Consider the following 14,777-nt stretch of genomic DNA (forward strand, 5'->3'; position numbering starts at 1 on the left):
CTTTCTTACTGCTGTAACAGGGCTACCCCGCCGCCCAATTTAGGGGTTGGAAAAAGATCCAACCACGGGGGCCAGGTGAGGCCCAAATCCTGGGATTTTCCCTGACGCCAAAAGAGCCACCAATTGCTCAATGCCTACTGACCAATCTCAATTCAAAAAAAATTAAAACAACCCACGAGCCACCCCCATTTCTGCAATACACCATAACGAACATAATTTTTCATAAAATATATATATATAAAATACTTTAATGTACTCTCGTCCGATTTCCCAGCTCATCTTTCATTCTCCCTCTAATCAACTCTAGTAATCTCTCTCTAGCAGTCAAGGGAAGATGGGGATTGGCAGAATCAGAATTAATTTTTTCTCCCCCCCCCCCCCCCTCCGACCTCTCCTCAGGGCCTGGCCATTCCCAGGTGTAATGGAGGGCACAGAATGGTGGTTGATATTTAATAAACCGTTTCACACTAGGGGACGCTGGATCATATCTACAGTTGCGATAAAGCTGCAGCCAGCGGAGAGGAGCGACCGTGGTGACCGTGTCTCTCCCCAAATCTCCACTTGTTTTATTGGTGGGCAGACTAGTTTCCTTTGAGCCTTCAAAGGGGGAAGCGGGAGATGGGGTAATGGATATTTCCAGTCGGTTGGGGATGGGGGGGATGCATTAAAGTGACCAGTAGGAGTATGTGAGGGGGTGGGACCGAGAGGGTGGACCGGTCAGGCAGCCAGGAGGCAGGCCAGCTGGTTCGAAGCATGCGCTTCCCCAACGAGGCCTCCAGGAATTGGCCCAACTGTATTTGACAACCCCAGGAAGGTCACAAGCGAATCTTTCAAAGACCAGAGAGAGTCCCCACCAACGACCCCTCGGAGCTGAGTAGTGACCCAAGCGTAACCATGCAGGTCTGGCAGAAGTTGACCCCTTTACGTTAAATGCCCAAAACGGCCAGGCTAAAAATTTAAGGGGGGCGGGGGGGGGGGGGGGTTAAACAAACAGCGCGCATGCTCCTGAAGAACAAATGTAATCAGAGGACAGGTTGGTCCCTGCACCATTCAGCACCAATACCGAAGGTCATTTCACTAAAACCGTCTTTCCGTCGAGGTTCATTATATTGGTTGGAGAGGGAAATGGGGGAATTTCACAAGGAACTGAGAATACAAGCATGGCTGGAGTTGAAGGAAACTTATAGAACAGTTTAAAAAAAAACAAAAAAACGACATTAACAGTAAATGAGATAGCAGCCCATATCGATGGGGGGAGGCTAGATCCCGGATGATGACCCAAACATCAAAGACGATGGTAGCTAAATTAACGATAGGTTGGCACCTATTCTCAGACGCCAGTTTGATATCACTGCCTCCATCTACAGCTGATGAGAGGGGCCAATATGGCACTTGGGGGTGGGCGTCAAGGGAGAGATGGATTCTATCCCCCAGGGTGGAAACAGGAAAAAGTAAAGGCCCCATTAGGAAGGAGAGGGGGAACACATTTCACACAAGTACTGGCACTTATGACTCCATTAATGTCGATGAATGTTCCCACAATCGGAAAGGACTGTGCACACTCCAAGGAAGACTCAGAAACCATGTGTATGCGGATTATTTTTTTTTTGGTTAAGGTATATTGGTCAATCATCTGGTTAGCCAATGAATTTATCACAAACCAACTCTCATGTTCTGCACCTTTAGGTTACCTGTTCCCCTTAACGAGAGCAAGGACATGGCATCCCAAAGTTGCACCGTGCCTTCTCCAACCCCATGACCCTTCCATCCAAACCTGTTGTAACCAAGGTACAAAGCTTCAACGCGAGTGTTGACAATCTCATCACAGGTTACACTGGGAGGGCTTATCACTGCATTATTCACTAATGATAAAAGCTTCGAGGACGCGTTGAGCAAGATTGTTTTTGGATGCAATGTTTATAAAATACCACAATGGTAGGCTCACAAAAAGGGATACCATCTCTTTAATGAGCTGTGTGGCGGTTCTACAGCACAGCCATTGTACCAACATTGGGGAAAAAAATACGCGTTGGGTCGACTGAGTCATCTAGTGTAAGTTCTAGCGCCAAGGCCTCCATTGTGATTGGGTGCAAGATAGCTGTCTGAGTGGGGGGCGGGGGGGAAAGGCGAAGAGTTATTTTCTGAGGAATTGTACAGATTCGACACTGGGGTTGGAGCTACCGACGCAGACTGTGGTTGTCTTAAGTTCAGGATACTGTCAATAGCACTCTGCAAATGCTCATTCAGCGTGTCGTCCTGAGGACTATCACTGGAGAAACTGGCATTGTCCATGTCGAATGACTCAGACTTGCTCCGCTTGGCAGGTGGGAGCGCCAGTTCCCAGGACCCGTCCGGAGGGTCTGCTTTGATCACGCTGCGCGTTAACTCGTCCTCAACGTCCGACAGCTCCTTCATGAGTCCCCCAGCGCCATCGTCGGCTCTCCCTCCAGGAGGCTCCTCAGATTTGGGAGGAAGGAGGTCCGTGTGGGTTCGAGTCTTCCTAGTGAGGTTAGAGCCCTTAGCGCTTTCCCCGGCTCTGCCTCGCCCAGTCCTCACCTTCGGACTCTCCACAGATTTGCAAGTGGCTATGACGCTTTTGGAAGTTTCCTCGCACTTGGGCGCCGTTTCCCTCCTGCTGTCTTCCTCCCTAACGGGCCCACCCTGAGATGGGTTCCCGGCAGTTCGATCAGCTGAAAGTGACTGCACATTGTCCCGGTATGTCTTACGCGGCGGCAGCTTACAATAGTTGGCACTACGAGGCGGCTTGTTCCCAGCCGGAGAGGGTGCGGCGTGATCGAGCGTTCCGTTCATCTGGCCATCGCTGGTCACCATCGGACGTTCTGTGCTCTTGATCACTGAGCTCGTGGTGACGGACTGATGCACCGGGTCAAGGGCCGTGTTGTGGACCACCTTGCTGAGGCCCGCTTCCTGCTTGATCTTCAGCTTCAAGCCAATCCGACTCCGTGCCTCGTACGTCTTCATAGGAGGAGGCCGACTTCGCGTGTGCAGCGTCTCGTCATCACCATCCCGTGCCCACCAGACGGAAGGGGAGGCTCCCGAGTGCTTGATCACCAATTTTGTTGGGTGGATCTGCGTTGCGGTTTGAGTTGAGGGAATTCGAGGGGTTTCGAGTAAAGCTGATGTGTTACAGGAGGGGGATGGAGAAGAGGTAGCGAGGCTATGGGATCTGGAGGAAGATGCCACATATTCATCTACAGTGGGGGAAAAGAAACAATAAATTAAATTTGAAAACATTTGTTTTTAAAAAGAAACACTTTCTTCCCCTCCAGCATCGATGTTAAATTTCTCATCCTCGTTTCCAAATTCCACTGTGGCCTCACCCCTCCCGATCACCGGATCTCCTCCTGCCCCACGCCACTTTGGGAGCCCCGCGCGCCTCTACTTCTGGCCTCTTGGACGTTTGTGATTTTAAAAAAAAATCATTAAAAAAAAAAAAATCACTTTTTTCTTCTTTTCCAATTAAGAGGCAATTTAGCGTGACCAATCCACTTACCCTGCACATCTTTTGGGTTGTGGGGGTTGAGACCCATGCAGACACGGGGAGAACATGCAAACTCCACACGGACAGTGACCCAGGGCTGGGATCGAACCAGGGTCCTCAGCACCGTGAGGCAGTAGTGCTAACCACTGTGCCACCGTGCCACCCCAGAACATTTGTGATATGAATCACTCCACCACTGTTGGCTGCGCCTATGCTCGAAGATCCAGAATTCCGTCCCTAAACCTCACCGTCTCTCTCGCTCTATCCTTTAAAGAAACTCTTTAGAATCTACTTCTTTAAGAGGTTATTGGTCACCTGCCCTAATATCTCTTATGTAGCTCAGTGTCACATTTTCATCTGATAACATCCCAAAATGAAGCACTTTGGGAGGGGTTTAACTATGCTAAAGACGCTATATAAATGCAAATTGTTGTCGGCGTTGTTATCTGGTTGGCACCAACGTTACGGATGCTGAAACATCAGAGTGATCGGGGAAGCAGGACTATTTTTATTTGTGTTCTGGTAACTGCGCAATTCATTTGGTGCCTAGCTCAGGGTTCGAGCGGAATCATTTATTTTGTAAACATCACCGTCGGCGGGGGGGGGGGAAGGAGAACACACGGGATTAATTGGACAGCATTTTCAAAGAGCCAAGGGACATAGATAGGAAGAAACATTAATAACAATAATCATCTTTATTAGTGTCACAAGTAGGCTTACATTAACACTGCAATGAAGTTACTGTGAAAATTCCCTAGTCGCCACATTCCGGCGCCTGTTCGGGTACACTGAGGGAGAATTCAGAACGTCTAATTCACCGAACAAGCACTTCTTTCAGGACTTGTGGGAGGAAACCGGAGCACCCGGAGGAAACCCACGCAGACACGGGCAGAACGCGCAGACTCCGCACAGACAGTGCCCAAGCCGGGAATCGAAGCCGGGACCCTGGAGCTGTGAAGATACCGTGCTGCCCAATTCCCCTTAGTAGAGGGGTCGATAACCACGAGGCACAGGTTTAAGGTAACCATCCTCCTGCCCGATTAAAATCGCTGGCCACAAAATCTTGCACCCCCACAACCCAAAGATGTGCAGCATAGGTGGATTGGCCACGTTACATTGCCCCTTAATTGGAAAAAATGAATTGGGTACTCTAAATTTATATTTTTAAAAAATGGACCCCAAAGAGCACGATGCAGCCAGGAATTTGCCAGAGAATTCAACACAGCTGAGCCGGATCTTGACCGAAGGATCAGGTCAGGTTGGGAAGGCAGCCGGCTGCCACACAACCTTCACCAACACCTCGATGCAGCCTTTAAGAGGAGCGGGTCTTGCTGTTGGACACGGTAACCGGCGCCACCCTTACCTGGTTTCTCTTTTGCGAGCTGCTTGTCGGTGGTGAGGGACGTTTTCTCTTCCTGGATAAACATCCTGTCGATCATCACCATCTCGGCAGAGGGGCTCAGTCTCTGTAGATTCAGAAACACACCGTGTCATTGTGGAGTGCAAACCGAAAACATCCTCTCCCAAGATCAGAGCAAAGTGCGATTTACAGATCGAAAACCTCTTCACATGAATGAATCTTAGCCCAAACTTCCCACGGGATTTGCAGCAACAACCTTCACAAAAATCCCCCCAAAAAACTAACGACGCACGGAAAGCTTCAAGAATTCCCTCGCCACCTCTGGTCCCGTTACAAGAGGTGTGGTGGTACTGGACACCTGTAAACGTCCAACCACATGGATAACCCATCTCCCTCGGGAGGGGGCGGGGGAGGGGGGGGGGGGGGGGGGGCGATACCGAGGGTCACAGACATGCACAAGGAGTCTTACCGTTTGAAATAAAACACAATGACCCGAAATCCACTAGTTTACAGATGCCCGTTGATTGAGAGCAGCCGTCTGTATGCAGCGCGTTACCTGGGTTTAGCCACTTGCAGAAGCTTCTCTTGAGGGACAGATTAACAACTGTTTGAACTATCCTTCCTGTATAACCCGGGAGAACCTACCACTGGGATTTATGAACCTGCAATGACTACTCTTTTCCTGGCAAATATTCTACAGATAACTTGTTTATTTTTGCTGCTCCAATCTCTAGTTTTACACAGCTCTATGGTAAGGCTGCTAAGATCGTCGGTGTTAGTCTACAAATGTTGCCCTTTTTTTGGAACATGCACTGGGTTGGGGCCATTGACAATTTATTGACCACTCCTTGCTGTTCAGGAAGTCATCAGCTACTCAAATAGCGCCTCCCTCACCCCCCCCCCTCAGGGCACCGTCGACAAAAAAAGTATTGCCCCCCCTGGTGCGTGTTGAGCCCGGTCAAGCAGCCTCGAGTCACAACGCAGGTTCAACGCAGGGCTGGGATCCCCCCCCCCCCACCCCTAAGCGAGGTTTCTCCAGCCGCAGCCTCTCAGACGAGGCGGCAATCAATTCCTCTGTTTGCCATTAGCATTCCGTAAGCCTCTCCCCACCTCCCGACCCCCAGTCACAGCACCGATTTAATGGCCCAATCGTGGGCAGCTTTGCTCTGCTGCGATTCGGAATCAGGCTGACCCCGACCACGCCCCCCCCAAAGTAACTCGAGCGTCGCCCAGAGTGCCAATGTCAGTGTAATTAGTCGGGCCCGGATTGTAATGTTGTCCCAGGAGCTTTGACAGATCAGTGTTCAAATCAAATGTGACATCCAATCTCCTCCCTTCCCCTCCCCCAACAAAGGAAAGAAAATATTCAATATGGGGGGGGGGGGGGGGGGGGTGCGTGCCCGAGTATCAGGGCAGGGAAGTCGGCGGAATCAGAAAGCATTACCCTGGCCTCTTCAAACAGCAGCATTCTGTATTTGTTCAGCATGGCCTGGGTCCGCTTCAGTAACTGTGTAGACACAGCTTCGAATTCCTCGTCCACTGAAACAGAGAAACATTTAGTGTTGCAGGTTTCAATTATGAAATATACATTTTTAAAATTAACAAAAATAACCAGGGAGGAAAGGGAGGTCGGATCTGGAAACGTAAAAATGGTGCAAGTGCTCTCCCCGATTAATACAATACACTAACCAACATTTATTTTTTTTATTTGATGGGAACGGGAAACCGGGCCCTTGTTAAGAAAACACAATAAATGGGCAGCACGGTGGCGCAGTGGTTAGCTCCGCTGCCTCACCGCACCGAGGTCCCAGGTTCGATCCCGGCCCTGGGTCACTGTCCGTGTGGAGTTTGCACATTCTCCCAGTGTCTGCGTGGGTTTCACCCCCACAACCCAAAGATGTGCAGGGTAGGTGGATCGGCCACGCTAAATTGCCCCTTAATTGGGTACTCTAAATTTATTTATTAAAAAAAAAAAAAATTCTTGTCCAGACACCCAACAGCTTGGATAAGATGGGGGAAAGTTGGGAGGATTTCTTAGTCCCGTTCAGCTTAAACATTCACTCCCTCCACCACCAACCAACAGCATCAGACGTGTGCAACTTCTACAAGGAGGTGGCACAGTGGTTAGTGCTGCCTCATGGCACTGAGGGTCCGGGTTTGATCCCGGTCCCAGGTCACCGTCCATGTGGAGTTCGCACATTCTCCTCGTGTTTATGTGGGTCTCAACCCCACAACCCAAAGATGTGCGGACTAGGAGGATTGGCCACGTTAAATTGCCCTTTAATTGGAAAAAAAAGAATTGGGTGCTCTAAATTTTAAAAAAGTGTACCATATACAAGGTGCACTGCAGCAACTTACCAAGGTTCCTAAGGCAGCACCTTCCAAACCCACGGCCTCTACCATCTAGAAGGCCCAGGGCAGCAGGAACTCCACCACCTGCAAGGTCCCCTCCAAGTCACTCACCATCCTGACTTGGCACTACACCGTCATTCATTCATCGTCGCTGGGTCAAAATCCAGGAATTCCCTCCCTAACAGAACTAAGTGTATCTGCACAAGATGAACTATAGCCCCCCCCCACCCCTCCATGAATGAAAACAATTCTTTGAACTGGATAACACATTTCAACAGCTGCTCACACATATAATAGTTAGTATCTATACTCCACAAGATGATAAGTCTCGATGCTTTGAGAAAGGACCTCTCGACCACAGTAGCCACCCCACATGTCTGCCAGTCTGAAAATCTGCTTGCGTAAACTTTGGCCAAGGGTCATTGTAAAATTATACAAAATAGAAAAGTAGAGTTAACGTTTCAAATCCATATGACTGAACTCCGAGGAAGAGTCATATGGACTCGTAAAGTTAATTCGGTTTCTCTCTCCAAAGGTGTTGCCAGATCTGCTGAGTTTATCCAAGATTTTCTGTTTCTTTTTCAGATTACATTGCTGTGCAAAGTTAGTTCTGTTTGAAGAGCTACTGAACGATCACTGAACCCAGGAGCTGCGGGCCAGCAGTGAGAAAGCGCTTTTGCACAGGATTCCCTGAATTGTGCACTGGGGATCGAAACAAGACAGCGCCGGAGAGGTTTAGTGGTAGACAATTGTGCACCCAAACTGTAGACAGCAAACAGGTCATGGCACCGGGGAGCACAGTGACGTGGCAGAACAGTGGGGTGGAAAGGGCGAGGCGGCAGGTTTGGAAATGAATGTTTGCAAGCACCGCCCCCCCCACGCCCAATCGACCCAGACCTTACCTTTGCTGTGCTCTTCGCCAGATGGTAGCGTCCCCTGGTAAAGGTGGTAAGGCAGCAGCCTGTGGACCATGTCATCGTGCGACCGGAAACAGGACGTGTAGTCCGGATGTAGTACTGCATCCTGATGCTTGTGGAGACTGTCTAATACCCTGAAATTGGAGCGGAGACAACGCTGCTTTAGGACGGAGGGGCCGCTGCAAACAACTCTTGGCAATTTCCAGTCACAGAATAACCCCAAACCCCATCAATGTAACCCCCACATAGCTCATCAATGTAAAATAGTCACTCGTTCAGCCAATAAGCAATTCAGGAGGAACCGCTTTAGCCAGAGAGTGGAGAGAGTCTGGAATTCACTATCATGGGGAGAAACTAGTCCAAAGATGTGCAGGTAGGTGGATGGGCTATACTAAATTGCTCTTAATCTGTCCAAAAAAAGATTAATTGTCCAAAAAAAAAGGTTAGGTGGGGTTACGGGGATAGGGTGGAGATGTGGGGAAAGGGTGGAGGTATGGGCTTTGGTCGGGTGCTCTATGCAAGGGCTGGTGCAGACTCGATGGGCCGAATGGCCTCATTCTGCACTGTAAATTCTATGATGATTGTATGAAACCTTCTCTGAACAGTTTCTGATGCATTTACATCCTTCAAATAAGGAGAATAATACCGTGCACAATACTCCAGATGTCGCCTCACCCGTCTCCAGTCAAAGTGAAGCATAAACCCCCCCCCCCCCGGCTTTTGTATTCAATTTCCCTCAGAATAAACAATAACATTCTATTAACTTTCCCAATTGCTTGCTGGTGCCTATAACGTAGGGAAGTGGTAAAACAGAAGGGTTTAGGGAGGAATTCGAGAACCATGGTGGGTAAAGATGGAAAAAGGGTTTGGCAGATTATAGCCAAAGACTTACACAGCTTCCTTCGTGGGTTTCATGGACACTGGGACCTTCAATCCTCCCAACTTATTGTCCATCTGCGGAAACATGGCAAGAGAAAGAGTAATGAGTATAGAAATATTTTCAATAATCACATCAACGGAAACTTGGCGTTGGAAAATCGAGGGAGATCGAAGGGAAATGACGAACGTCATCTTCCAATAGCAGCAGGATTTAATAAGGGAAAGTCAACACCTTGGCGTTTTTAATCCTTTCGCCGGATGTGGGTGTCACTGGCTAGGCCATCATTGGTTCCCCATCCCATCTGGGGACCTTGCTGTGGTTGTCCCTCCAGGAGGCTGCCAGCCGTTTTCTTGAGCCGCTGCATCCATGTGGTGTAGGTACACCCACCGTGCTGTTGGGGAGGGAGTTCCCAAGGATATTGACCCAGCGAGAATGCAGCTGTTGGCTAACCATAGCCATCAATCTCTATCGACGACTCAACAACAGACCCAGGCAGGAGGTGAGGAAAACCGCCAATGAAGAACAACTTTCGGAACCGTGGGTCTGAAGTCACCGGTTTCGCCAAACACGCTCCACCCAGCATTTGTTTTGCCCGGATGAGTGCTGCTCCAACAACACCCCAAGAAGCTCAACACCATCCAGGACAAAGCAACCCGTATGATCAGCACCTCATCCACCACGGACGCACGGTGGCAGCAATGCGTACCATCAACAAGATGAACTTCAGGAACTCCACCAAGGCTCCTTCGACAGTACCTTCCAAACCCACACCTCCACCATCTAGAAGGACAAAGGCAGAAGATGCATGGGAACACCACCACCTGGGAGTTCCCCTCCAAGCCAGTCACCATTCTGACTTGGAACTATATCGCCGTCACTGTCACTGGGTCAAAATCTCAGAACTTCCTTCCTGACAGCACTGTGGGTGTACCTACACCACGTGGACTGCAGCGGTTAAAGAAGGCAACTCACCACCACCACCACCACCATCTTTTTGAGCGCAATTAGGGATGGGCAACAAATGGCGTCCTTGGAAGCCACACCCACTTTCGGAGAAAGAATGAAAAGACAATAAACTAGATGCTAGATGACCTCAATCTCGGGGAAGGGCTCGCTCTCCGCTGGTGGGGATAACAAGCAGCATCCGGAGCAACTTCCCACACTGCCAAGCAAATCAAGGTCAGCTTTCCTCCTATGTACCTGGTGAGAGGTTGCTGGCATTAACTGCGTCAGTCCTTTACCGAGCAGCTGGATCTGGATCGGTCCTTTGGTCAAGTTCATATTCAGGCCTGAAATCGAACCGATGACTCCAGGTTTAGTCTGTAAACAGGCAAGAACAATTTGCTCATCAGTAGATCAATGCCGCGCACACATTGTGAGAGGTAGGAATGTTTGGGCGTAAGAGACAGAGAACGTTAGATGACAAAGCAAGCCAACAAATTCAGTAAAAATTGCAGAAACTGCATTTTAGAAAATGCACAAGCAGAACCAGCACTGCCCAGTGATCCTGAGGACCTACACCTCAATCAGAGGTGCCATCCTCCAAATGGGATGTTAAACTTTATTTGTTATAAATTTAGAGTACCCAATTCATTTTTTCCAATTAAGGGGCAATTTAGCGTGGCCAATCCACCTACCCTGCACATCTTTGGGTTGTGGGGGTGAAACCCACGCAGACACGGGGAGAATGTGCAAACTCCACACGGACAGTGACACAGAGCCGGGGTTGAACCTGGGACCTCGGCGCCGTGAGGCAGCAGGGCTAACCCACTGCGCCACCGTGCTGCCCCTGTGAGATGTTAAACTAAGGTAGGTATGGAGGATTCCCTGGGGGCAGCTCACCTGACCAATATCCCCCCCCCCCAGCCATCAAAACACTTCTCGTACTCACGGCAATCTTCATCCACATACCAGCCACCGTGCATCAAAGGTAATCAATCAGGCAAGGTGTGAATTTTTCAACTGGACAAGATGCAATACGAAAGCGAGTTTGTTACCATAAACGTGAACGTTTGCAATATCTACCTGCAGGGCTGGCTGAACCTGGTGCTGTGCGAGAGGCTTCATCTGTATCGGGACCGCTGTTCCCTGCTGCAAGTGGCAGGTGCCTCCAGGTACTCCCCCCGAGATGGCTTTGCTGTCTGGGGACCTTGCTGTGGTTGTTGTACCTGCCATAATTAGTGGGATAATGTTCAATGAGCTACAGGAGCAAAGCTCTCTCTGTTAAATGAAGCGATTCACTTGCGCAATGTCAACCTCCGTTTACTGCGCTCAGCCAGGTTGCTCTACCAGACGAAGCAATTAAACATCAGGAAACACAACCTGCTTCTCTGGGTTAAATCACGCTCCAGGTTCATCACTTCCCAGTGTGGTACTGAAGGAGTGCTGCACTATCAGCTGCCCCATCTTTCAGATGAAATGTTAAACTAAGGCCCCCATTTAATAATAACCTTTATTGTCACAAGTAGGCTTACATTAACACTGCAATGAAGTCACTGTGAAAAGTCCCTAGTCGCCACATTCCGGCGCCTGTCTGGGTACATGGAGGGAGAATCCATCTAACACGCACGTCTTTTGGGACTTGTGGGAGGAAACTGGAGCACCCGGAGGAAACCCACGCAGACACAGGGAGAACGTGCAGACGCCTCACAGAGAGTGACCCAAACCGGGAATTGAACCCGGGACCCTGGCGCTGTGAAGCAGCAGTGCGAACCCCCGTGCTGCCCTACCGTGCTTGCTCTCTCAGGGGAGGTGGCGGCACAGTGGCATTGTCACTGGATTAGTAATCCAGAGACCCCCCGAGCAATGCTCTGTGGAACCGGGTTCGAAGCCCACCACCGCAGAAGGTGAAAGTGGAATTAAATAAAAATCGAGAATTAAAAGCCGCGGAAACGTTGTCAATGGTCTAACGGAAGGAAATCTGCCATCCTTACCAGGGTCTGGTCTACATGCCAGTAATGTGGTTGGCTCTTAAACACCCTCCGAAATGGCTTTGCAAGCCATTCATTTCAAGAGCAATTAAAGATCGGTAATAACGCCCACATCCCATTAATAAATAAAAATAGGTGGCATTAATTCGAAAAAGAGCAGTGGGGGTTCTTCAAGGTGTCCTGGACAACATTAATTCCTCAAATGAACACCAATTAAAAATGTTTGCCATCTCATTGATATTTATGGGAGGCTGCCGTATACACCACAACAGAACGAATACACCACAACAGAGCTTGATTGACTTTGGATCGCCCCAAGGTTTTGAGAGGTGCTATTTAAATGCAAATTCTATGAAAACCGTAATACCGTTCAGCGAATGGAGGAAGTGGCCCTAAACAACCAAAGATTGAGGAAGACCGCACTCAGGCTTTTTGCCGGCCGGCCTACCTCCACTCCCCTTACCCATCCCCAAGTTCAGGTTACGCACCTGCCGAAGAGGTCTTCACAAGGACGGATGTCTGCTGCAGAAGGGAGGCCAGAGCTGCCTGGCCTGCCCCATGGGGCTGGGACTTCATATTGGCTGAGGTGGTGTGCACCTGGGCAGGTACACTGGGAGACTGCACCTGACTTGTGATCAACATCGTGGGCGCGTGACTGCTCAACTGGCTGAATCCAGACACCGTCTGGTTCGCTGCAGACTGCTTGGCTTGTAGAATTATGTTATGCTGAATCTGTTGAAATAAAACGCATTGCCATGTCCACGGTTTTGTGTTGGTCTCCACCGACTCACAGATGATCGCACAAATTCACAACAAAGAAACAAACAAGTCACTCGGCCCAATAGATCCATGCTAGCACAAGCCTCCTCCCACCCTATTTCATTGCACCCCATCAGCATTGTCAGCACGGCAGGGAGGTGCCGTGGGATTGCAGGGGGTGGGGGTGCGAGTGTCTGGTGGGGGCGTGCCAGGAGGGGGAAACTGGGGATAGTGCAAGTGCAGTGGGAGAGCCAGTGTCCAGAGAACACTGCTCCCACAGAGAGTCAATATCGTCAAGGCAAAGCTAAAAGGGAGGTGGGGAACACTCAAGAGGCGAAAGAAAATAAAGAGTCCAGACGACAGTGTTTGTGTATTTATGTTCCTGTGAAACACAGACGTCTTATTACATTAAAGGCGCCATCTAAATGCAGGTAAAAATCACTCCTCTCTCCCAATCTTCACTTTCCCCGACATTTACAAAGGTCAGGTTTTGTGGCACCCCAATTAACGACCCCTCCATTTACCCAGTCTTCCAATCTCCTCCCCAACTTATTTCAACCCCAGGATGATCCAGTTCCTTTGGCACCAGGCCCCCACCCTGCTCACCTGCTGAAGCTTCTCCATGATGTTTTTCTGCTGGTCGCTGGGGTTGGGAATTGCAGACATGTTCTGAAGTTGGTTCGTCACCACCTGAAACTTGTGTTGCTGCTCCGCCGTGAGGTGCAGCGTCTGGTAGACAGGTTGCAGGGGTGCCTGCGACTGGGTTTGGCAGTGCAGCTGAAGCTGTACGTGCTGCGCCTGAGACGGTGTGGGGTGATGCTCGCCTGTAACCTGGGAAGGGGCTGTGGACGGGTGCAAGAGGTGGGACGGCGTCTGCACCTCGCCCTGACTCTGGACCTGTGCGGTGGGCTGGACCTGGAGGTGTATCTGGGTGGGGGACGTCAGCTGGGCCTGAGGCTGGGGCGGGGGCTCAGGCTGCGAAGGGTTCTGGAACTGAACCTGCTGCAAGTGCGGCTGTGACGGAGGCCTCATCGGGTGCTGCCCCTGGGGCGTCCCGTGTGGGGAGGACTGGACCTGTGTCTGAATCACGTAGAGGGGCTGCAGGGGAAGCTGAGATGGAGTGCAGGAACGGGAGAGGGGCTCGGAAGGTGGCCTGGACAGCACCTGGGGCTGAGAGGATGGCCGGGACTGAGGGCGGGAAGGGGGTCTGGAGAGAGGCTGCGGCTGCGATGGGGGACGGGACTGGTGGGGCGACTGCATTTGATGGGGCGACTGCATCTGGTGGGGCGATTGCATCTGGTGGGGTGACTGCATCTGGTGGGGAGATTGCATCTGGTGGGGCGATTGCATCTGGTGGGGAGACTGCATCTGCTGAAGGTGGAGTTGGCTGTCGCTCTGTGGTGCCTGAGGTAGAGGTGACTGCGAGGTAACCGGAAGCTGCTGCAAGGCCGTCTTCTGCGGCCCAGTGGCCATCTGCTGAGTGAACCAAACAAAAGTAGAACCTTGCGGAATTTCATACAGCGAAACCAGATTGCGATCTAGGTTGCTAGCCCCTTCAAGATAAAATAATTTGTTGAATGAAGTGGACAGAGAAACAGTTTGTTATATTAATGCCAAGCTCAGAATTTCAGCCTCACTCACTTACACACAGCATCCACAACTTCAGCTGAACCTTCTCCTTAATAATGTCACCTCAATGAAATATAATAATATTGGACGCTTTATCAGCAGAATAAAATTCACTGCACATTTTCACGGACTGGGCAAGGTTGGGATTGTTGGCACAGAGAATAAATTAGGCCCAACTTCAGGCACAGTGTCGTTGATCACTCCCAGAACAGGTACAGCACGGGGTTAGATACAGAGTAAAGCTCCCTCTACACTGTCCCCATCAAACACTCCCAGAACAGGTACAGCACGGGGTTAGATACAGAGTAAAGCTCCCTCTACACTGTCCCCATCAAACACTCCCAGGACAGGTACAGCACGGGGTTAGATACAGAGTAAATCTCCCTCTACACTGTCCCCATCAAACACTCCCAGAACAGGTACAGCACAGGGTTAGATACAGAGTAAA

At 50.2% G+C, this 14,777-nt stretch overlaps 1 protein-coding gene across 2 annotated transcripts in view; it reads right to left on the reverse strand.

Annotated features, from left to right (window-relative positions):
- Positions 1-1,600: 1,600 nt before the first annotated feature.
- Positions 1,601-14,777, reverse strand: part of LOC119957818 (BRD4-interacting chromatin-remodeling complex-associated protein-like) — a 105,906-nt gene continuing 92,729 nt past the window's right edge. The window contains exons 9-17 of one of the 2 annotated variants that reach the window (XM_038785949.1): positions 13,307-14,176; positions 12,430-12,673; positions 11,037-11,179; positions 10,212-10,331; positions 9,024-9,085; positions 8,117-8,265; positions 6,307-6,401; positions 4,866-4,968; positions 1,601-3,212 (exon numbers count right to left, since the gene is read on the reverse strand). In XM_038785949.1, coding sequence (XP_038641877.1) covers positions 2,044-3,212; positions 4,866-4,968; positions 6,307-6,401; positions 8,117-8,265; positions 9,024-9,085; positions 10,212-10,331; positions 11,037-11,179; positions 12,430-12,673; positions 13,307-14,176 — 2,955 coding nt within the window. In that variant the 3' untranslated portion in view covers positions 1,601-2,043. The remainder of the gene's footprint in view (positions 3,213-4,865; positions 4,969-6,306; positions 6,402-8,116; positions 8,266-9,023; positions 9,086-10,211; positions 10,332-11,036; positions 11,180-12,429; positions 12,674-13,306; positions 14,177-14,777) is intronic. The other variant, XM_038785950.1, reaches the window with a different exon arrangement.

This window comes from Scyliorhinus canicula, chromosome 27, assembly GCF_902713615.1.
Source record: "Scyliorhinus canicula chromosome 27, sScyCan1.1, whole genome shotgun sequence".
Lineage (NCBI taxonomy): Eukaryota > Metazoa > Chordata > Chondrichthyes > Carcharhiniformes > Scyliorhinidae > Scyliorhinus > Scyliorhinus canicula.